Source organism: Bufo gargarizans, chromosome 5 (genome assembly GCF_014858855.1).
Source record: "Bufo gargarizans isolate SCDJY-AF-19 chromosome 5, ASM1485885v1, whole genome shotgun sequence".
NCBI lineage: Eukaryota > Metazoa > Chordata > Amphibia > Anura > Bufonidae > Bufo > Bufo gargarizans.
The window spans coordinates 128,689,241-128,714,152 of record NC_058084.1 but is presented as its reverse complement, the minus strand read 5'-3'; the positions used below and the strand labels follow the sequence as shown (position 1 = coordinate 128,714,152).

Here is a 24,912-nt window from a genome sequence, read left to right as displayed (position 1 = left end):
CCATAAAACCACAAAACCATTAACAAAATAGACCAACTAAACAGTGCGGTCCTAATTACTTTAAGTATAGACCCCGCTGTGGCTCGTAGTGCTGGGTTGCACTGAACCGCAGCGCTGCTGGTTACGACACGCGGCGCTGTACCCTTAGGAGGGAATTCATGAAGCCCAAAAGCTTCAAAAGGTCAGACTGATTGGGCTTTTTTTGTGCAAAATGTTGCCAATTTTTCAATTTTTTCACTCCAGTTTGAAAAGAAGGTGGGAAGGTATCATGACGTTTTCACTGAATGCCCCTGTCAATTAAAGTGCAGAGGACGCAGCAGTTGCAGAGAGAGCAGAGCCTGTAGGTGTAACGGCAACGCCCCTGTTGCTCCTAGAGGCTCATTTGCATATAATAAAACATCATTTTTCTCATCAATGCGGTACATATGAACATGGGACCAACACAGACGCCTTCAGCTGCCAAGTGCACATGTAACAGGTCAGTCAGTGTCATAGGTACAGAACTGCTGACAGATGCCCTTTAAAGATGAGCCAAATTTACAGGCTACATTTGATAAATAAATGACGCCAATGCAGACTCAAGAATTACTGACTGCAAAAGTTAACTTCCCCACATGATAAATTCCCTCCTTAGTGTATACCAGATAAACCAGTACCGTTTGCCTCCTATCTGTATTTCTCGTGTACTTCCAATCTATACTTACAGTCATCGAGGTGAACTCTGGAGGGTTGTCATTGACATCTGTCACAGAAATGACAGCAGTTGCTGTGTTCGAGAGACCATATGTCGGGTTTCCTTCCATGTCTGTGGCTTGAATTATTAATGTATATCGTTGCACTTTCTACAAGACATAAAATAGCATCAGTAATTGTGTTAATCTTGTCGGCATTTTAAAAGAGCATCGCAATACTACTTAAACTGTGTATCATTAACGTGCTGAGTAATGACGGTTAATGCCAGCAATACCAGCTGCCTTAACATGTTTCATCGCTGTGCTGCCATGATGATACCTGCTAGGCTTTCTGCTTTTATGGAGAATGTATATAACGCAGCTATAACCTTGCGAAAAATATGTGGCGGAATAAATTCTACTGAAACAATTCGGCTTTCGACCAAATATAAAGTGGTAATCATGCTGCTGAAGAGAGGACCTGAGAGCCCCGAAGGCTTGTTATTTTTCGATTCAATTACACAATCATTACTGGTGGTATCACCTTGAAGTCATGGCTGCTATTCTGCCAGTACTAGAGGAGGAGAAAAAGAGAGAGAAAGAATGCAAAAGGCATTCTAAATAAGTGCACGGCAATATACACACACAGGTCCTGATTTATCAAGACCGCCGCGTGCTGCGTCAATCTTGAGAGGGCCAGCGCTGGCGGAGGAGGCACGCAATGCATGACGAAGCGCAAGCCTCATTATAAAGGACATGCCACCTCCTAGCTGGCGTAGACGTCAATCGCTATTTACGGCATAAATAATGATGAATGTGCTGAGGCCGATGGCCCAGTGCACAACCCGCCGTTGTCACGCCCCCGCATTTAAAAGCCACAAAAGTGGGGTTTTGTGACCTTTTAACTCCATACCTTTTATACATAAATGCACTTTTTTGATTCATACAGTATGGGATTTGTCAATCAATCTTAAAGGGGTTGGCCCGAGAACAGCTTTTATCTCCGATCCACAGGAAAGGGGAAGTGTGGTCGCTGGTGGTCAAACTGCTGGTATCCTCACTAATCACAAGAACCCACAAGTCCCCTATGAGAATGCAGAAGTGGTGGGCATCCACAATCTATTCACTGGGACTGCTGAGGACAGCATCCAGCTATACTCAGCAGTCCCATGAAAGTGCCAAAGGGGGACACAGGGACTCCGCTCTCATGATAATAAGGTTCCCAGTGGTTGAACCCATACAGATCATGCACTTATCATATATCCACCTTTCTTAGGCTATTCCCTCTAATTTTTCTATTTAAAAAAAGGTTGGTAATTTATTGAGTTTTAATACTGTCAGTGAATGGAAACAGACTGAACATCGTCTAGACCTAGTCCTGCTCACAGCTCAGGGTCTCTTACAGTTTATGGAAGCCCATACCAGCTAAACCAGTGTCTGTGTGAGCAGGACTTGGACAAGAAAACATTCAGTGACAAGAAACTGAGGTCCTTAAAGGGAGTGTGTCATCAGAAAATGACCAACTGTTTAAATCAAGTTTTTAAGTAAAACACAAAAATGATTAGAACTTTTGGTGAGTTCTTTTTCATTTTCCATGTCACAAAAAAATGTATATACCGTACTCCTGTAACTTTCGCAATGGTCACTAGGATTAAAATATGTTGACAGCAGCTAAATAAATCCTAGACCCAAGGGACACTGACATTGACTTCTATGGGAGAGTTTTCTAGGCATGAACTGTGTGTGGCCTGTGATATCATCTATCGTGAATTATTTGTTATCTATAAAGAAGTGTTACTTGTCATTGTAATTCTGTCTGCGGTGATAATGATAATAGCGGCTGAACTTGTACAGAGCTGGAAATCATGACATATTATCAGACCTAGTGGCCAGTGTGAAAATTGCATATATATATATATATATATATATATACATATATACATATATATAAACTTGGGAAGATGAAGATGCAGCACACTTTCTTAGTCGGGTGCAAAATCAGGCCAGTGTGAACCAGCACCGCGGTCCAATTAGGTACAATGGGAAAAAAGCCAGCAGCACACCATGAATTTCAAAGGAAAAATGTGAGGTTTATTCAACCAGTGTCAGGAAGCAGCTGATTGAACCTCACGCTTTTCCTTTGAAATTCATGGTGTGCTGCTGGCTTTTTTCCCATTGTGTATATATATATATATATATATATATATATATATACAGGGGCGGACATATCGCTGGTGCAGCAGGTTCAGCTGCACAGGGGCCCGGCGTGTGAGGGGGCCCATTCATACTAGTGAGCGCTTTTGTAAACGCTCACTAGTATCATACTAGTAAGCGCATCCAGAAGCGCTCACTAGTATGCAAGAGATCGGCGCTTGCTTACTTACTCCTGCATCTCCTCCAGCCTGACTGCGTACAGCGTGCACTATGACCTGTGCAGCGTGGGCTGTTGGAGACAGGACAGGGAGAGCAGGAGAGGTAAGTTTTTATTATTTATTTTAGTCTGATCTGAGGTCTGATATCATGGGGCCCTGTGGTCTGTCACATCAGGGGGGGCCTGAAATAAGCATATGGGGGTGCCTGACTCTGGGGGTCAGACTGAGCAAGGGGGGGGGGGTCTGAATGAGCATATGGGGGGGCTGAGCAACTTCTGACATATGGGGGGGAATAAATAAATAACTGATATTGGGGGGGCTGAGCAACTGACATATGGGGGGCTGAATAAATAAATGATATTGGGGGGCGCTGAGCAACTGACATATGGGGGGGCTGAATAAATAAATAACTGATATTGGGGGGGCTGAGCAACTGACATATGGGGAGGGGCTGAATAAATAAACAACTGATATTGGGGGGGATCCTCCTTAGTAACTGATATGGGGGGTGACCTGGGCAACTGACAGATGGGGGGGCTGAATAAATAAACAACTGATATGGGGGGGGTTCCTCCTGAGTAACTGATATGGGGGAGTGTCCTGGGCAACTGGCATATAGGGGGGTCTGAGCAAATGATATGGGGGTGTGAATGGGCATCTGATAGGTGGGGTCCTGAGCAACAGATATGGGGGCCTATCTGAGCAAGTGACATATTTTATATACTGTAATATGCAAAATAACTGTTTTATATACTGGCAGACATAGGGGGCACTATGGAGGGGGAGGAGCACTATGGGGAGCCCTATCTTGTATACTGGCACACATGGGGGGCACTATGGAGGGGGGGGCACTATGGAGGGGGGGAGCAATATGGGGGCCCTATATTATATACTGGAACACATGGGGGGGCACTATGGAGAGTGAGGAGCACTATGGGGACCCTATCTTATATACTGGCACACATGGGGGGCACTATGGAGAAGGGGGGAAAGGAGCATTATGGGCCCATCTTCCGGGGCACTATCTTAAACTGGCAGACATGGGGGGCACAATGGAGGGGAGGAACACTTTGGGGGCCCTATCTTATATACTAGCACACATGGGGGGCACTATGGAGAAGGGGGAGCACTATGGGGGAATCTACTGGGGACCCTATCTTATATACTGGCACACATGTGGGGCACTATGGAGAAGGGAGGAGAGGAGCACTATTGGGGTCATTATATAGTGAAATTATACTGGCACACATTATGGGGGCATTTTATTCTGGCACATTGTCAGGCACCATGGGGATAAGGGGAGGCACACTATTGGGGCACGATATAGGAATATTTTATACTGGCGCAAATTATATGGCACTATGGGGACCTTGTCTCAACTGGGGGCACTAAAAGGTTTTTTGGGCACACAGTAAGGGGCATTGGCACACATTATGAGGGTACTATGGGGACATTGGCTCTACAGGGGGCACTAAGATGAGGTATTTTTTATACTGCCACACAACAGGGCACTTTTATTTTTGCTGTAACACATTATAAAGAGAATTATTACTACCGGGGGCATTATGGTGGGCTTTATTACAGTTGAGGGACTATGAGGAACTTGAATACTAGTATGAGTACTATGGAAGTATTATTACTTCTGGGACACAGAGGGGAAATTATTACTGTAGGGGCACTATTATTAATATTTGCTGTCTGGTAGATAATTATTTCTATTGGTGGGACTTTGGGGAGCAGTATTACTGTGGGGGGCACCCTGGCACGATATCAGCTTAACACAATTATTTTTGGGGAACATTATGTTTACACTATTAGTGTCAGGGACACTGTTTCCTGGGCACAGTTATTTTTTAGGACACTGTGTGCCAATAATTATTGAAGGGGAACTATCTGTGTGTAACCTGTATAGGGAGCACAGCAGGCACAGTATTGGGGGTGGCAGGATGGGGTGTTCAGAAGGTGGGAGGATGATGGAAAAATAGGAAACTAAGATCTCTGTCTTTTAAACTCTGCAGAGAGAAGAGATGGCTAAAAAATCATCATGGCGGTCTAGTTTGAAAGGAGATGAGGACAGAGAATATCTACATCAAAGGAGACGTCACTGGATGTACGAGGTATGTGGACCTGTATCAGGCTACTTTCACATCTGCCTTAGTGATTCTGGCAGGCTGTTCCAGTAGAGAACAGCCTGATGGAATTCACTGGATCCAGTACTGCTGGATGCAGACAGAATGCCCGCCGGCCCTATTGACTAAAATGGGGTACGGCAGAGATACACCCACAATCTGGCAAAAATGCAGAGAATCAGCGGGACAGCATGCTGCGGTTTGTGTCTGGCCGATTCCTTGCATTTTCAGCCGGATCAGGTGGCTGGAGCGTAGTGTCGCAGGTGTGAAAGTAGCCTTACCCTGTATGTTTTGTATTGCTCTAAGTAATGAAGTAATGTTAGGACGGAATAGGTTAGGTTGCGAATTTGGCTTGGGAGGGGGGGCCCAGGCACATTCTTTGCATAGGGGCCCTCTGCTGTCTGTGTCCGCCCCTGTATATATATAGAGAGAGAGAGAGAGAGTGACATGAAAAATTAAAAACATCACTAAAAATTCAAAAAATATGTTTAACATAAAAACGTGATTTTAACAATAGGTCATTTTCTGTTGACAATTTCCCTTTAAAAATGATAAATTTTACAGTTTCAATACTACATTGAAACATGTAGGATATTACTCAATGCCAAAACGTTGATGACACTTTATTCATGTATGATCCACTCTACTGTATTATTGACAAATCATATTCATTATAAGGGTACTTTCACACTTGTGCTGTGAAGATCCGGCAGGCAGTTCCGTCGCTGGTATCCGGAAATCTGTGTGCAAACGGATAGCATTTGTAGACGGATACGGATGCGGATCCATCTAACAAATGCATTGAAACGCCGGATCCGTCTCTCTGGTGTCATCCGGAAAAACGGATCCTGTATTTATTTTTCTTTGCATTTTTAAACTTCTGCGCATGGGCAGACCGGAAAACCGGATCCGTTTTGCCAGAAAACTTTAGTGCATTTCAATGGAAAATAATGCTGGATCCGGCAAGTGTTCCGGAATTTTGAACGGAGAAAATACCGCAGCAGGCTGCGGTATTTTCTCCAGCCAAATACCGTAAGAGTGACTGAACTGAAGACATCCTGATGCATACTGAACGGAATGCTCTCCATTCAGAATGCATTAGGATAAAACTGAAGTGTTTTTTCCGGTATTGAGCCCTATGATGGAACTCAATACCGAAAAAGAATAGCGCTAGTGTGAAAGTAAGTGTAGGGATGGTTCATGGTCAGAAATGTTGCAAAATGTCCAACGGGAAAGATTTTCCATAGGAAAATGTGTTGTGGATATTAGAAGATATGCAGCAGAAAATCAGAGGCTGAATCATGGAGTTCTGCCATGGATGGTCTAGCCTCCATGGGTTGAGCGAGACTTGCTGGGTTAAATATTCTGAACATTTTAAAAGCTACAAACATATTAATCTATTTATTTAGTTCAGATACCAACAACCCCAAGAAAGGAGTCTTGACTTATCAGTGCAAGAGGCTAAAATTGTCACATATGCTTTTCTTTAAAATCTGCAGTAATATATTTCAAATTCAGGGTCATCTGTGTTGGCAACAATCTGTCTGACAAACAAGTAGAGATGAAAGGATGGCTCAAAATTTGATTCAGATTCTATTTGGCTGATTTCTTTGAATGATTTGATTCGGATCACCTGGATTCACATTTTTCTCTTTAGTCTCTTGCTTTTTTCTATTTTTTTTTTCTTTTTGTCTCTCGCCTTAGGATGACATATATATATCTGTAAAAAAAAAAGTGGGGGTGCCATGCCTAGGACAATCACCAACTGAACCATCAGGAGAATAGGGGGCTCTTAAATCATTGACCCCACTTACTGGGGTCAATGATATAAAGTGTGCTGTGTACTATAGTGGAGAGATTTTGAAGACTTCTGTTCAACGCTTCAACCTCCATCAGAATACATATAATGCATAAAAACCTTTTTTACCTCCCGATCAAGTCCTGCTGCCAAAGTGATAATATCTCCTGTCTCATTGTTGATGGTGAACATGTTTGAGGAAGGGGTATCTGGAGTCTGGGAGAGGATTTGGTATCGTAGCATGCCATTCGGTTGTCTAGCGTCATCTCTATCAATAGCAGTGAGAGTCATAACGTAGGATCCTAAGAATAAGATTTGGAGTAAAAAAACAATCATTGTAGACAGATTTATAAAACAATAAAATAAAGTAAAAGTTATCGAGCAGTTTTCTATCAAGTATGGTAACTAATAAGCTGACTATAAATATGGCTGCCAATTAAGGGCTACCTATTGTCGTGGATTAGAAAAACATGGACAACAAGGACAACCTCTGCATGGAGTTTGTATGTTCTGCTTTGGGTTTCCTCCGGGTACTCCGGTTTCCTCCCACACTCCAAAGACATACTTATAGGGCCCTTAGTTTGCGAGCCCCATTGGGGACAGTTGGATGCTAATGTCTGTAAAGTGCTGCAGAATATAGTAGCGCTATATAAGCATATAAAATATAAATATAAAGAAAGCAGTGTTTTATTTAATCCTGGACAACCCCTTTAAATGACAACATTTCTTACAGTGATATGAAGTCAGAAGTTTGTCACTGTCATTGCCCAGCTAGGCATATTTACCATCTAGGAGACTAGAATTCATATTACCTTGAAAACACTTGTTCCGTACTAAGGTTAACCTGTTATTTTTACAATTCCTCATTTATGTCTCACATGAAAACTAGGGAAGTGTGACATTATTCCTGAAGATTACAGTATAATTAGCAAGTGACACTTAATCTTATCACCTGCCAACACACCGAGGTGTGTCAGAGGAGGAATTGTGATATTGTCATAGTTGATAATTCCGGTTCATTAAATCCTTCTAAATGAAAATTATAGACCCTAAAAAAAAATCTAATCTAAACCAAACATGACACTTGTGCCTGTGTTTTACTTGCATACACACTGATCTTGATGCTGCCGAGTTCAACTTTCAGGTATCTGCGGCAGTACCACAGAAATAAATGGGACGGTGATCGAGCATGTGGACTGTCAGTCCATTCACAATGGGGACTCAGGCCGGGTTCACATCTGCATTGTGAACTCTGACACTGTAGTCCAGCGTGCATGCCAACCTTCGGCCGGCCCAAAAATGCCACATGCAACTTTTTTTGTCCGGCAGATATCTATCTAAAATAAAGCAATTCCAGGGCATTCCAAGGGATGTGGTTCAAAAGTATTGTTCTTTATTCACCAGAGCGACGTTTCAGTCCTCTTACTGGGACTTTTCTCGAGCAGTGATCTATCTATCTATTTTCAATCTATCTAAAAAAATAAAATAACAGCAGCACAGTCAATTTGAAGTCGGGTGCAATCGCTCCAGAACTTAAGGCAAAAATCCACAGACAATATCCAAAAGGAAATGATGAGGCAGCACTCCAAAATCAGTGATGGGTGTTAGACCCATTTATTTCCCCAGTCGCAAACTGGGGAAATAAACAGGTCTAACACTCTTCACTGATATTGGAGTGCTGCCTCATAATTTGCTTTTTGGATATCTATCTATCTATCTATAATCTATCTATCTATTATCTATCTATCTATTATATATCTATTTATCTCATACAGTGAGGAACAGAAGTATTTGAACACCCTGCGATTTTGCAAGTTCTCCTACTTAGAAATCATGGAGGGGTCTGAATTCACATTGTAGGTGCATTCCCACTCTGAGAGACAGAATAAAAAATTAAAACATTCAGGAAATCACATTGTATGATTTTTAAATAATTTATCTGTCTTGCATTGCTGAACATAAGTATTTGAAAACCTGAGAAACAGCAAGAATTCTGGCTCTCAAAGACCTGTTACTGTGCCTTTAAAAAGTCCACCTCTACTCCACTCATTAATCTAACTTAGTAGCACCTTTCTGAGCTCTTTAAAGACCCCTGTCCACCCACAGTCAGTCAGACCCCAACTACTACCATGGTCAAGACCAAAGAGCTGTCAAAAGAGACAAGAGACAAAATTGTGGACCTCCACAAGGCTGGAAAGGGCTGCGGGGCAATTGCCAAGCAGCTTGGTGAAAATAGATCAACTGTTGGAGCAATTGTTAGAAAATGGAAGAGGCTAAAGATGACTGTCAGTGCAAGATCTCACCTCGTGGGGTATCACTGATGATAAGAAAAGTGAGGAATCAGCCTAGAACTACAAGAGAGGAGCTGGTCAATGACATGAAGAGAGCTGGGACCACAGTTTCAAAGGTCACTGTCGGTAGAACACTACGCCGTCATGGTTTCAAATCATGCATTGCACGGAAGGTTCCCCTGCTCAAGTCATCACATGTCCAGGCCCGTTTGAAGTTTGCCAATGACCATCTGGATGATCCAGAGTAGGCATGGGAGAAAGTCATGTGGTCGGATGAGACCAAAGTAGAACTTTTTGGTCTAAACTTCACTTGTTGTGTTTGTAGGAAAAAGAAGGATGAGTTGAATCCCAAGAACACCATCCCTACTGTGAAGCATGGGGGTGGTAACATCATGCTTTGGGGGTGCTTTTCTGTGAAGGGGACACAGGCGACTGCACTGTATTAAGGAGAGGATGAATGGGGCCATTTATTGTGAGATTTTGAACAACAACCTCCTTCCCTCAGTCAGAGCATTGAAGATGGGTCGTGGCTGGGTCTTCCAACATGACTATGACCCAAAGCACAGAGCCAGGTTAACCAAGGAGTGGCTCAGTAAGAAGCATTTTAAAGTTCTGGAGTGGCCTATCCAGTCTCCAGACCTAAATCCAATAGAACATATTTAGAGGGAGCTGAAACTCTGTGCAACTTAGCGACAGCCCCGAAACCTGGGAGATCTAGAGAAGATCTGTGTGGAGGAGTGGGCCAAAATGCCTGTTGCAGTGTTACCTGGTCAAGATAGAACTACAGGAAACGTTTGATCTCTGTAATTGAAAACAAAGGCTTCTGTACCAAATATTAATAAAATTAATTCTTTACAAATCATACAATGTGATTTCCTGATTTTTTAATTTTTTATTCTGTCTCTCAGAGTAGGAATGCACCGACAATGTGAATTTCAGACCCATCCATGATTTCTAAGTGGGAGAATTTGCAAAATTGCAGGGTGTTCAAATACTTCTGTTCCTCACTGTATCTATCTAACTATCTATCTATCTCCTATCTATCTTATCTCATATCTATCTATCTCATATCTATCTCATATCTATCTCATATCTATCTTATCTATTATCTATCTCATATCTATCTATCTTTCACTTGTGTGCATTAGAGACCCCAATAGGTGCCCTGTGTTGAAGATTTCAACAAATTTGCCAAAAAAAGAGCATAGCCTGTAGCCCTTTTTTCAAGTAAAAAAAACAGACACCATGCTGGATACTGACAGACCCCATTAAAAGTCAATAGGGACCTTTGGACGGTGTTGGTGTCTGTCATGGAACGTTTTCTGCTCCTACGATGGAACGCAAAAATGGGAATGTGAACATAGATAGAAACCCATCCTTAATCTGTCACCGATCAAAACATAACATTTTACTTTTTTTATTTTATTGTTATTTTGCAGAAGGAACTTGACTTTCACCCGACATAAAAGGCTGGAGGTGGACATTTTACAAATAAAGAAGCAAACCACAAAAAAAGTAAAGTCAAAGTGAAATGACATATACTGGTAGATTTTATTTTTACCTGGCTTTGATCCTTCTGAAATGCTCCCATTCCAAATCTGGTGCAGAAATTCCGGTCTGTTGTCGTTCATATCTATTACATTGATCACTATGTCGATGGGATTTTCCACCTGGTTTCCATTTACATCTACTGCGTGTGCCCTCAGCTGCAAAAACAATTTTATATGGCAGTTCTTGGTAGAAATATGATGCAGAAGATTACACTGCGCGTTTGGTTGTCCCAGTGATACACTGCTATGTCCTGTCCCAGATGAGTTATTTAGAAATATCAGTGAATCTGCTGTCAATTCAAGCACAGTAACTACAGAACTGGATAATAGATGCTCCCAACAAATCTTCTCTTTTAAGCTACATTCTACTTCATTGTCATTTTGTGCTCGGTATGATCACTACACGAGCGAATTTTATGATAAGGAAAACAACGCGCTGAAACAAGAGAGTGATATGAGAAATGGGAAGGGAATGCAGAGCCATGTATGCAATATATAATACACGGTGCCTGGAGACTGACAGCTCTCGCAGATAGGAAGGAACCATGGTTGATGTCACAGCTTCATTCTTCACACTTGGTGTTCCAGAATATAATCAATAGTAGATCCAGTGTCAATTTAAAGTAAATGACATATGATTGGAAGCAATGGAAGAAAGTGGATAATGTGAACTCGGTATTAACGCAGGCTTTTGGACACTAGCAAATTCCTTTTTCAAGGGCTTGGTTAAATTGCAATTGTTTTCTAGGGGATCGAGTTCTGGGAAAACACAATTGCCGGCGGCTGAATTTTGCCACTTTTTATAATTTTACAATTTTTTGTGTTCTGATAAAATAGCACACTGATACATGGGATTTGTGAGAAAATGTGAATGCCTTCTGTCTGGATTATCTGTCTGCCTTGCATGGTTTCTATATCGGGTACTGATGAGGAATGAAGATGGCCATAAACCTTCAATAGCTGCTGGTCAAATGACCGTTTCGCTCAATGCCACTGTACACATACATGCTTTGTATGGCTATGCAATTTCAATGGAGAGATGGGAAACTTCTATGAGAACAAAGGATTGGCGTTTTGTAATTCAACATGCCCGATCCTTCTTTCCCACAACATCAACTATTGGGGAAGGACAGCCAGCAAGCTCCAATAAACAAAAAATACTTAACCAGACCCACCAAAATTGGCAGGTTCAGCTGACTTTGCTGTTAGGTGTATCGAAGTTGGCTTAAAGGGAAATTCTGGTTATATCAAGTTATGCACTATCTACAAGACAGAGGATACCTATTAGATCAGTAGCTGGTCCCCCACAAAGCATGAGAACTTGGGCCCATAGCCTGCGTGACCTCCTGAAATGAATGCGCCGTGCTGCTCTATTCATTCTCTGTGGCACTGCTGGAGTACAGTGCTCTGTTATTTCTAGCATTTCCATAGAAAATGAACAGAGAAGTGGCCACCAGGCATTCTCATGATTGATGGGACACTTCCTCACCAATAGTTATCCTGTATGCTATGGAGAAGGCAGGATAACTTGGCATAACCAGAATAATTTGCATTGCTGCACCCACTACTTTTCGGAATTTGTATTGGACCTGATGACATTCTCCAATTTAAAGCTTCACATTTGTGGCCTGTGGTAACATTCATCTATATCAGACCTAAAGAGCTCCGGCAGGCTGTTCTCTGCAGGAACAGCCTGCTAGAGCTCTCTGCATCCAGCACAACTGAATGTTACCGCAATTCCCACCAGCCCTATTGACTATAATGGGATCTGGATGCAACCCCCATCATCCGGCTGGACAAAAACCTCTGTCAGTGGGGCCAGCAGGCATTGCAGTAACATCATGCAGAGAGCTCCAGCAGGATGTTCTCTGCCGGGCCTTAGAATTCTGAGCTCTACTTAAGTGTTCTTAAAAGGGAAATACAGCTTAAATCATTTTTCCAACGTCATATAGATTTGAACTCTTTCTTGGCTCCAGACACTTAACTCAAACGTTATATCGAAGATTTCCACTGACCGATCATACTGTAATTGTCTGTCATGTTTATATGACACGTAAAACAAATGATTTAGAATTATCTTTCCCCTTTAAATAATTAATGGTGGCAGCGGGGGGATAACTAGGGCACAATTACAGAAAATAGGCGCTTCAATCCAATGCTTGCATTAGTTTTACCTTTTAAGGTTTGCTATAATAACGCATCTATTTTTGGATGGCACATCTTTATGAGTGTCTCATCATGTCTTTTTATTTGACTGTGATATATCTGTATGTCAGAACTCAAAAATCCAAACCAGCAAGCCTGCACTGTAAAGATTGATCTCTAGCTAATGAAGGGACGATGAGAGGGTTGTGAGTAAACAAGGCTTTCATATTCTAATTGTACATGCAAACCTAGGTACTTTATCGAGTACAAAACTTCAATAATACTGCAGCCGACACATTGAGAGAGATTCTTACATGGAACATGGCAATCTGTTCCCGATCCAAAGGCTTCGTAACAGACAGCTGTCCAGAAACGGGATGGATAATGAACACGCCAATGGGTGGTTGGTCAGCTCCTGGACCTGTCACACTGTATCGCAGGGAAAGGTTTTTATCACGATCGGACCTGATCTATGGATCAAAGAGGTAAATTGGTGAGAATACACAGACAGAAGAACAGAAAAGACAAAAAATTCCCAAAAGAACAATTCCCATTTCTGGAATTGACAGTGCATCGTGTAGATCATGGTTTGTGATACTTCTTAACTTCAGTTGGCGGAAGGGAGCTGCTATTACAAAAGGAGGCATTTAAAAAAAAAAAAAAAAATTTAATTGCTGTACAATGTTCATTGACAAAGAAGTTGGACTTTATAACACTGTATTGTATCCCCAAATCACCTTCCCAGCCAATCAGCATGCCGGTTTCACAAGTAAGAACAGCCAATCAGCACTTATTTTTGGGATCTCCTACAGCCAAACCACTGCCCTCTTTTACCAGAGTGTGAATGCTGATTGTGTGAACAGTGGTTCTACTGTACCAGCGAGGGGTAAAGTGGGAAAAGGTGACGGTCCCTTACTTACCTTAGTGTAATGCATAATCAGCCCCTAAAAAGAAGCTGGGCTTTACAGTACTGTATTGTATCGCCAAATCACCTTTCCCCTTCACTCCCCCTTCCCCGTTAAAAAAAACCTCCTGTTTCCTGTGTCAAGGTGAATGTGTTGCATCTGAGATACATGAAAAATAACTATCAAGTGACATTTTTGCAGCTCTTTCAGAATATTATTTGGGTTACTTTTGTGCTTTAATCTGCATTTTTTCCTTAAAGGGCATGTGTCAGCAGATTTGTACCTATGAACCTCGCTGACCTGTTACATGTGCGCTTAGCAGCTAAAGGCATCTGTGTTGTTTCCATGTTCATATGTGCCCGCATTGCTGAGAAACATCATGTTTGAATATATGCAAATGAGCTCCGAGGAGCAACAGGGGAGTGCCCATTACACTTAGAGGCTCTTCTTTCTCTGCAACTGCTGCGCCCTCTCCACATTGATTGACAGGACCAGGCGGTGTAAATGTGATTACTCCTGGCTCTGTCGATCAAACTGCAGAGGGAGCTGTCGTTCTAGAGAAGGCTGAGCCTCTAGGTGTAATGGCAACGTGGCTCATTTGCATATATTAAAACATAATTTTTCTCAATAATGCGTGCACATATGAACATGGGACCAACACAGATGCCTTCGGCTGCCAAGGGCACATGTAACAGGTCAGCGAGGTTCATAGGTACAAATCTGCTGACAGATGCCCTTCAAGGAAAAATGCAGATTGAAGCTGACAGATGCGCTTTTTTTAAATAATTTTTGGGAGGTAAAAGTATAGTTTTTTAGAAGTTCAAGTTGTCTCACAGGGTAAGAAAAGAAACAATAAAATAAGATAAGTAACACAGAACAGCCACAGACATTTCTGAAACAAATCTGCAGTGTGTGAATTTGCACTTATGATCTCACCTTTTCAGGAAACAGACATTATTGGATAATACAGGTTTCAGGGTCAGTTTTGTAACAGGGTCACCAAGACCAAAAAACCCTCCATATATCTAGTTGAAAAGTGACAGCAGTGAGCGATCACTAGGTATAAACTGCGGTTACTGTGACGCGGATCTTCCCTACTAAAAACAGCTTGCTTTCATATTTGCCTTGCATTTCAGTTGCCTAGGAAATAAATGAATTGGGGTGGCGCACGGAGCATTTCTATGTCATGTTATTTACTGTATCTGTAAAGATTTTTACTGGATCAATTAAAAAGGAATGCTGATTAGCTGGGGTTAATGACTGGAATGTTTCATAGCCACGTTCCTTGGCCATAATTAATAGGAAACTATCATTTTTTGATTTTCTCCTTTGCCCATTATTACACCCATGACACCTCCTCCCACAAAATATCCATGGAGGGTCATTAGCTATTATTGGAACAGCTCCGGAATTGGTAAGCTGGATGCGTTCTGGGAATTTCGCTATACGCTATTAATGCACGTTGTTGGTGCTTACTGGGGAAACAAAGAAAATCAAGTTCTTCATTTTAATACTCACTCGGACTAAATCCTGAGGAAACGATCCCCTTGAGTTCTCCGGTACGTTAATTGGTGGAATAACCCAGTCTCTTTTCTGTCGTTGTAGAAAGCCATTGTGCTTATGTTGCGGAGGAAAAGTAATTTCTTTGACTTCAAAAGAACCCTGTAAAAGAGAATGAAGAAACATAAGTTAATATTTAGCTTCCCCGGAAAGGGCATGATGAAAACGTAAGGGCAAAAAAAAATTAACAAAAATTAAAATTTTTAAAGTAACCATTCATGGAGTTTAAATGTACTTGAAAATCACCAGTTAACGGCTTAATCCAATTTATATTTACGCTGAAATAGATGGATCAGAGAAATAAGAGAAAGCTCCAGCTTGTTCCGTATAAGGGCCATTATTGATTTTCCGATACTGTTTGTGTGCATAGTGATTCCATTTTCCAAATAAATGATCTCGAGTTTAGTCTCTGCTCAGTGCTCTCCGCACTGCTTGATGCATGCATGCAATAGAAACCCGGGCTCATAAAAGATGTTCATTGCACAATAAAACATCTGCTTATAAGGGACATGCATCATTCTGATTCTACCTCTGGTACATTAGGTGGCACCGTGCAGATAACAGTGCCGCGCTGCTCATCTACCTCACTGATGTCTGATTCGAGAACGGCCCGGGTAGTCAGCCTCCTGCAGTAGCGAGGTATTGGGCAGAAAGGGACTCGTGGAGCAGAGTTTGACTACTTTATAGGAATAATTGCTCTCCATCATATCATATTTTCACATATATAAATTTAGGCGGAAATCCTGTATACGTGATTGGTATTATTATGTGAAAGCACATAGTTGTACCTTAGATCCTTGGTACCTTAGAAAAATGTGCAGTAGAAAAATAACACATGGACACTATATTTACTCTCAATAACTCGAGAACACGAGAACCACCTTCTTGGAAGGTGAATAAAGCTTTGCGGCACTGCCAATCTGCACACCTTGAAATTTCTTTTAGCCCGCACCTTTGCTTCTAGCAATGAATACCTGACAATCTGTCATGTCATGGCGCAGGTTTAGTAACTGTTCAAAGTGTTTTATTTTACACTAAGTACTAGTTATAGCTGGGGGTTTAAATCCAGAATGTTCTCTAACCTACTGTATATGCCGGAAATGGATTAAAGGAGTTGTTTTTAAACTGTTTCTTTTAAAATGCCTAAAAATTATTTTTGTAATGTACTTTACTAATCAATAATACTCTATTGAGTATTATTAAAACCTGGGTGCCATTGTGCATCATTATTGTAGTACAGCGCTGCCATGTCAGGCCAGAGCACAGATCGCTGCTCCTGCTTGTACTCCCCTCAAGCTTGGCTAAATTCTGGCAGATTTAGGGGGGATTCTGACTTAGAGGCGTTCAGTCATAATCCCACAGATGGTAGCTTCGCCCCATTGGCTCCACCAAGCACATACACCAAATGTCTGAACCTGCGGTTCCTCTCGTACGGAGCAGGATTACTATTGCGACAACAGAATCAGGTTGTCTACGAATGATTTAGCACCGGGTTCCCAACGAACGTGCGATGCGCTTCGGGAGAGAGGTGTGCAGCTCTACGCGCCAGCCCACCACCCCACGGGAGGGGGGAAGCCGGCTATCCCAGGCCAACCTGGGCTCCTCGGCACTGCAGTATCGTCACGTTTAGGGGGGATTCTGACTTAGAGGCGTTCAGTCATAATCCCACAGTTGGTAGTTTCGCCCCATTGGCTCCTCAGCCAAGCGCATACACCAAATGTCTGTTTTTAAACAGTTTCTTTTAAAATGCCTAAAACTGATTTTTGTAATGTACTTTACTAATCAATAATACTCTATTGAGTATTATTAAATCCTGGGTGCCATTGTGAATCATTATTGTAGTAGAGCGCTGCCATGTCAGCGCGGTACTGGAGTGTGGGTCAGGCCCGCTCCTGCTTGTGCTCCCCTCAAGCTTGGCTAAATTCTGGGATAGCACATTAGTAGCCTGTGCCCTGTACCAATGCCAGGATTTAGCGGTGCGGAGCGGGTTCCTGCCTGAGCCCACTCCGCTCAAATCCAAACCAGCAAGCGTGCACTGTAAAGATTGATCTCTAGCTAATGAAGGGACGATGAGAGGGTTGTGAGTAAACGAGGCTTTCATATCTGATCAGTGGAGGTCTCTCTAATCAGAGAGCCGCAGCCACAGCTGATTGGTGAGTGGATCCCCATCGATCAGAAAACTTCTATAAAAACTAAATTACTTGCATCCACTGTGTCATATGCTTTCTTCTCATAGCTTTCAAGATTAATAGCCACTTAGTGACCGATTTGTTAATCAGTGTTTTTTTTTTTTTTTTTTAATCCCACCGACTAAAGCAGTTGGTCAAAACCACGTCACTGAGATTTGTGCTATAAACTAATAGCCTGAGTCACTGTGTTATCTCATCTGTGAAACGGCATCATTTTGTACAGTTCCTGAGGCTGCATCCAAGGAAGTTCAATTAAATATAACCCGATAAAATAAGGCAAGGCGAGCTAGATTGATGCGATACAGCATGCGATAGCTATGAGCCCATCTGTACACCTTGTCCTGATCCCTATAGGTGAGAGTATGCCTTCACTGGTGTTTTGAGCAGCTCATGAAAAAAGTGCTTGAGGGACGCTCTCAGGAGCAGAAGAAAACATAGATCTTGATGAGAGTGTCATGCTAAGAGGCAGAGGTGAGGGAGAGGAGGTTAGATTGATGTGCGGAGGCCACAGGAAAGGGATCAATATTGTGACTATCCAGGGAATAGCTAGGTAACTTGTATGAGGATGGGGGGAGTGCCAGAGTTCAGAGTGCGAGCTGAAATACACCTCTATGGGCTGTTTTTCTTGGGTTTTCGTAACTTAATGATCATAAAAAACAACAATTTCTATAGTAATTAACTGAAGATACATCTCTCCCGTTAACTGAAAACAAGACAATTAAAGAAAAATTGTCTTCATATAAGAATGTACAGTAGTTGTGAAGACGGACAAATTGAAAGCACAAGCATGGAATACGCTCCCCTGCTACTTTCACACTTGCGGTTTGTGCGGATCCGCCATGGACGGATCCGTTCAGATGATACAACCGTCTGCCTCCGTTCAGAACGGATCCGTTTGTATTATCTTTAACATAGCCAAAGCGAATCCGTCTTGAACACCATTGAAAGTCATCCGTTTTCTATTGTGCCAGATTGTGTCATAGAAAACGGATCCGTCCACATTGACTTACATTGTGTGCCAGGACGGATCCGTTTGGCTCAGTTTCGTCAGGCGGACACCAAAACGCTGCAAGCAGCGTTTTGGTGTCCGCCTCCAAAGCAGAATAGAGACGGAACAGAGGCAGACTGATGCATTCTGAGCGGATCCTTATCCATTCAGAAAGCATTAGGGCAAAACTGATCCGTTTTTGGACCGCTTGTGAGAGCCCTAGATGGATCTCAGAAACGGAAAGCCAAAACGCGAGTGTGAAAGTAGCCTAAGATCTTTGGGTGTCCTTGGGTTCTGTTGTTAATCATTCCTTGCTAGAATTGTCTGAACTTACTCAAGAGCAAAATGTTAAAAGTTTAAAAGAAAGAACCTACTTAATATACGTTGGCATGTCAAATAAGTTACCATAGGAGGAGAACAAACAGATACATAGTTACTTGGTTGTCCAGGATTTCCAGTGATAGCCTATCTTCAGGATGGGCCATAGGCCATCAATGTGTGATAGGAGATGGTAGGACAACCTGCACCATAGCCACTCCGCTGTTTCAGAAGCCGGCTACTGCAGTGCTGCTTCCATTCACTTCAATGAAAACTGTGCTGCAGTAACCACTGTGTGGTCCCGGTGCCGGACCTACGGCAGAGCATTGGAGGGGTGTAAAAAAAACACTTTGAGGTGGCCATACATCTTCATGAGCTGTCACTGAACTGCTATTCCTTCCAATCTCTCCCCTGACACACATTCACATTCGATGTTCTATATGGACAGAAGGGTACAAGCCATTGATAAGCCTCATGCAGACGTCCGTGAGATACCGGACTGGCATTGCAGGAGAGCACGGTGTCATTGGTTGCTATGACGACGTGCGCTCCCGCAACGCCAGTCTGGTATCTCACGGACCGTGTTCCACGGACGTCTGCATGAGGCTTTAGACACCTCTTCCTCCACCTTATCTTGCTTAAGACCAAAGAGAATTGGGCATTATTAAATCCAACATGCCTGACCCTTCTTTATGTCAGAGTTAGGACAGCTCCGTACACATTAAAGGGTGCCTGTCACCACCATTTTTGCTATTAAACAGGCGTGTTATTATTTTTGCTATTATACATGTGCAAATGTCACTTGAATTTAACTATGCTATTTTTTTATTTCAGTGTACCCCCGTTTTGTGCAATTCTAACTTTTATTATATGCAAATTAGCCTCTAGGAGCAGGGGGGGGGGGGGGCATTGCACCTAATCCCAGAGGCTCCGTTCTCCCACCCTATGTCACGCTCTTCTACTCTTGAATGACAGGGCCAGGCCAGCGTTGATCTCCTCCTGCCGGCTATGTCTGCCAGGTAAATTACGAGTGTATTACTGTAGTGCAGCGGCGGCATGAAGCGCACGGCGTCATAGCAACCAATGACACCGAGCGCTCCTGCTCTGAACAGGAATCCAGCCCGGCATACCACGGACCGCTCTCGGCCGCGGAACACGGCCGTGTGCATTCGGCCTTAGGCTGAAAAAAAAACACATCTCCCTCAGGTTCAACTTTTTAAACACTAGTTGCTTGAGGAAGGCTAAAAAAACTCAACTGTAGCAAAGTTTACATAAAAGGGTAAAAAAATCCTTCCCGACACCAAATAGCGGTCAGATAAATTCACTGGAACAACCGAAAATCATTTATGTCTATATTAATGATAATTCCAATGACCAATATGTACAAAAAAATAAAATTACACCAGCACCTCCTGGAGGTGCTGGTCTAATTTTATTTTATTTTATATACAGACGTGGACAAAATTGTTGGTACCCTTTGGTCAATGAAAGAAAAAGTCACAATGGTCACAGAAATAACTTTAATCTGACAAAAGTAATAATAAACTAGAATGTGTCGTTTCTGAAGAAACCACAAGATGTTGGCTTGTCGTCTGATTGGCTGCTGGTGGCTCCACCCACTTTTTTGAATTTTAATCCCAGTCCTCCAGTGAACAACTGCGCCAAGTTTGAAGACTGTGCCAATCAAAGTCTAAGAGCGGCGGCGGTTTGAATTTTTCCCATTCAAACGCATGGCTGAAATTTGATTGGCCGATGTAGACTCCGCCCACTTTTATCAATTTTGACCTTTGCCTCACACTGACCCACCCTGCCGAGTTTGGGTGCTGTGGCTTAAAAACTGTGAGAATGACAGCTGTTTGAAGGTTTCTTATTGAAGTCAATAGGGAAAATCTGATTGGTTGTTTGTGGCTCCGCCCACTTTTTAGCATCCCCAAAATGAGATATACATTGTCACAGTCCTCCAGTGACCAACTGTGCCAAGTTTTATTACCCTGCCATTAACAGTCTAAGAGCAGCGGCAGTTTGAATTTTTCCCATTTAAACAAATGGCTGAAATTTGATTGGCCGTTGTAGACTCCGCCCACTTTTTCATAATTATTTGAATCCAGTCACCCAATGACCTACGGTGCCAAGTTTGGGTATTCTGGCTTAAATACTGTGAGAATGACAGCAATTTAATGGTTTCTCATTGAAGTCAATAGTGAAAATCTGATTTGTTGTTGTTGGCTCCGCCCACTTTTTAAATTTTTGATTCCAAAGTAGTCTATCACCTGATTTCAGCGATCTGAAGCCCCTGACATCAATCATGGCAGCATTTTTCAATTTTCTGAAATTATTTTTCTCCATATTGACATCAATGAAAGAAATCTGATTGGTTGTTTTTGGCCCCGCCCACTTTTCAAAATTTTAATCCTAATCCTAAATTCTCCAACTGTACCAAGTTTGGGGAGCCTGCCATTAACAGTCTAAGAGCAGCGGCAGTTTGAATTTTTCCCATTTAAACAATTGGCTGAAATTTGATTGGCCGTTGTAGACTCCGCCCACTTTTTCATAATTTTTTTAATCCAGTCACCCAATGACCTACGGTGCCAAGTTTGGGTGTTCTGGCTTAAATACTGTGAGAATGACAGCAATTTAAAGGTTTCTCATTGAAGTCAATAGGGAAAATCTGATTGGTTGTTTGTAGCTCCGCCCACTTTTTAATGTCCCCAAAATGTGACAGAAATTTTCAGGTTGACCCCATGACTAAGTGACCCAAGTTTGGTGAGTTTCACTCTGAAGCTGTATGAGTGACAAACGTTTGCATTTTTCCAATAATACTCTATGGGAGAAAAAAAGAGGTTTTCGGGGGCCCGCCCCAGGGGCCCGGAGGGTGGGATCGGTTAACAAAGCACAAGCAAGATACTCGGGTAGGTGCCGACCAAGGGTGCAAAGTTCGGTATTTATACTCCTAAATCTGTAGGAGGAGTAGCGATTTGAACATCTCATTGTAGTCAATGGGGAGAATTTGATTGATTCTGTGTGGCCCCGCCCACTTTTTTGGGGCCCCGAAATGTGCTAACAAATTGCGCGTTGACCCCATGACTAAGTGACCCAAGTTTGGTGACTTTAGTTTAAAATCTGTGCGACTGGGAGCGATTTGAAAATTTTCCCTGTCAAAGTCAATGGGAAAAACTTGGATTTTGGGGGCCCGTCCCAGGGGCCCGGAGGGTGGGATCGGGTAACAAAGCACAAGCAAGGTACTCGGGTGGGTGCCGACCAAGTCTGCAAAGTTTGGAATTTGTACTCCTAAAAATGTCGGAGGAGTAGCAATTTGAAGGTCTCATTACAGTCAATGGGGAGATTTTGATTGGTTCTGTGTGGCCCCGCCCACTTTTTTGGGGCCCCGAAATGTGCCCAAAATTTTCGGGTTGACCCCATGACTAAGTGACTTAAGTTTGGCGACTTTAGCTTCAAAGGCTGGCGAGTGGGAGCGATTTGAAAATGTACCCTGTCAAAGTCTATGGGAAAAAAGGGGGCTTCCGGGGCCCGCCACGGGGGCCCCGGGGGTGGGATCGCTTATAAAAGCACAAGCAACTCGAGTTGCTATAGGTCGAAGAAGTGTAGAAAGTTTGGGGTATGTAGCCCCAAAACTGTAGGAGGAGTAGCGTATAGAAAACGCGGCTAAGAATAATAATAAAAATAATAATAAGAATAAGCTGAAACGCTTTTTGACAATCGAATAACAGTATGTTGGCTCTACAAGCCAACATAATTAAAATTCTATAAATGTTAACCAATGAAAGTCAGACATTGTTTTTCAACCATGCTTCAACAGAATTATGTAAAAAAATAAACTCATGAAACAGGCATGGACAAAAATGATGGTACCCCTAGAAAACACAGAACATAATGTGACCAAAGGGACATGTTAATTCAAGGTGTGTCCACTAATTAGCATCACAGGTGTCTACAACCTTGTAATCAGCCATTGGGCCTATATATATGGCTCCAGGTAATCACTGTGTTGTTTGGTGATATGGTGTGTACCACACTCGACATGGACCAGAGGAAGCAAAGGAAAGAGCTGTCTCAAGAGATCAGAAAGAAAATTATGGACAAGCATGTTAAAGGTAAAGGCTATAAGACCATCTCCAAGCAACTAGATGTTCCTGTGAGTACAGTTGCACATATTATTCATAAGTTTAAGATCCATGGGACTGTAGCCAACCTCCCTGGACGTGGCCGCAGGAGGAAAATTGATGACAAATCTAAGAGACGGATAATCCGAATGGTAACAAAAGAGCCTAGAAAGACTTCTAAAGAGATTCAAGGTGAACTTCATGCTCAAGGAACATCAGTGTCAGATCGCACCATCCGTCGTTGTTTGAGCCAAAGTGGACTACATGGGAGACGACCAAGGAGGACACCATTGTTGAAAACGAATCATAAAAAAGCAAGACTGGAATATGCCAAACTACATGTTGACAAGCCACAAAGCTTCTGGGAGAATGTCCTGTGGACAGATGAGACAAAAATCGAAGTTTTTGCCAAGGCACATCAGCTGTATGTTCACAGACGAAAAAATGAAGCATATCAAGAAAAGAACACTGTCCCTACTGTGAAACATGGAGGAGGCTCTGTTATGTTCTGGGGCTGCTTTGCTGCGTCTGGCACAGGGTGTCTTGAATCTGTGCAGGGTACAATGAAATCTCAAGACTATCAAGGAATTCTAGAGAGAAATGTACTAGCCAGTGTCAGAAAGCTTGGTCTCAGTCGCAGGTCATGGGTCTTGCAACAGGACAATGACCCAAAACACACCGCTAAAAACACCCAAGAATGGCTAAGAGGAAAAAATTGGACTATTCTAAAGTGGCCTTCTATGAGCCCTGACCTCAATCCTATTGAGCATCTTTGGAAGGAGCTGAAACATGCAGTCTGGAAAAGGCACCCTTCAAACCGGACACAACTGGAGCAGTTTGCTCATGAGGAGTGGGCCAAAATACCTGCTGAGAGGTGCAGATGTCTCATTGACAGTTACAGGAAGCGTTTGATTGCAGTGATTGCCTCAAAAGGTTGCGCAACAAAATATTAAGTTAGGGGTACCATCATTTTTGTCCATGCCTGTTTCATGAGTTTATTTTTTTACATAATTCTGTTGAAGCATGGTTGAAAAACAATGTCTGACTTTCATTGGTTAACATTTATAGAATTTTAATTTATTATTACTTTTGTCAGATTAAAGTTATTTCTGTGACCATTGTGACTTTTTCTTTCATTGACCAAAGGGTACCAACAATTTTGTCCACGTCTGTATATATATATTTTTTGCAATGTACAAATAATGCGTCAATTTGGACCTTGCACTCCTGTCGGTCTGCCCAAGGCTATTAAATAGAGCATACTATAGCTGGATCTCACACTGCCTTGAATGTTGTAGGCTTAAGCCCAGGAGACACAATTCTGTAGAAGCCATTTTGTCCTTGGTAGATTGGCCAGACACAATTTTGACCAAAAATGTGCGCAAAGAGCTTCACATTTCCACATATAGTAAGTACAGCAGTAATGCAATTCAGAGTAATCCCTGTTTTCAGTGTCTGTGCACATGGTGGCGGGGTGCTGCCACATATACCGTTTGTATGCTTTTAAACGGTCAATAACTGCCATGACTTCATCTTGGGTAAGGACTTTCCATCCAATGACTACTCTAACTGTGAAGAACCTTTTCCTATATTTGTTTGAATAGTCTTTCACCTTGTCATATGTGAAGTTCTTGGAATATAAACCATGTAGCGGTATGTTGTATTGACCTTGTATGTGTTTATACATGCTAATAAGATCACTTGGTGGTGTGTGGGGAAATGTACATTCCCTGTGGGGCGGCCATCTTGCCTGAGCTGTTCTTTACCGCATTTAGAAAGCATTTAAAGAATTGCTTTACAGCAGTCACATGGGCCACAGACACAATGGTCAGGAGAGGACCTCATTGACTTCTATGGTAGAGTTTTCTAGGCATG

General features: G+C 42.4%; 1 protein-coding gene across 1 annotated transcript in view; it reads right to left on the bottom strand.

Annotated features, from left to right (window-relative positions):
- CDH2 (cadherin 2) overlaps positions 1 to 24,912 on the bottom strand; it is a 300,671-nt gene that overhangs the window by 46,052 nt on the left and 229,707 nt on the right. Inside the window, exons 4-8 of the mRNA XM_044294069.1 lie at positions 15,380 to 15,523; positions 13,271 to 13,426; positions 10,823 to 10,967; positions 7,100 to 7,272; positions 705 to 842 (exon numbers count right to left, since the gene is read on the bottom strand). Coding sequence (XP_044150004.1) covers positions 705 to 842; positions 7,100 to 7,272; positions 10,823 to 10,967; positions 13,271 to 13,426; positions 15,380 to 15,523 — 756 coding nt within the window. The remainder of the gene's footprint in view (positions 1 to 704; positions 843 to 7,099; positions 7,273 to 10,822; positions 10,968 to 13,270; positions 13,427 to 15,379; positions 15,524 to 24,912) is intronic.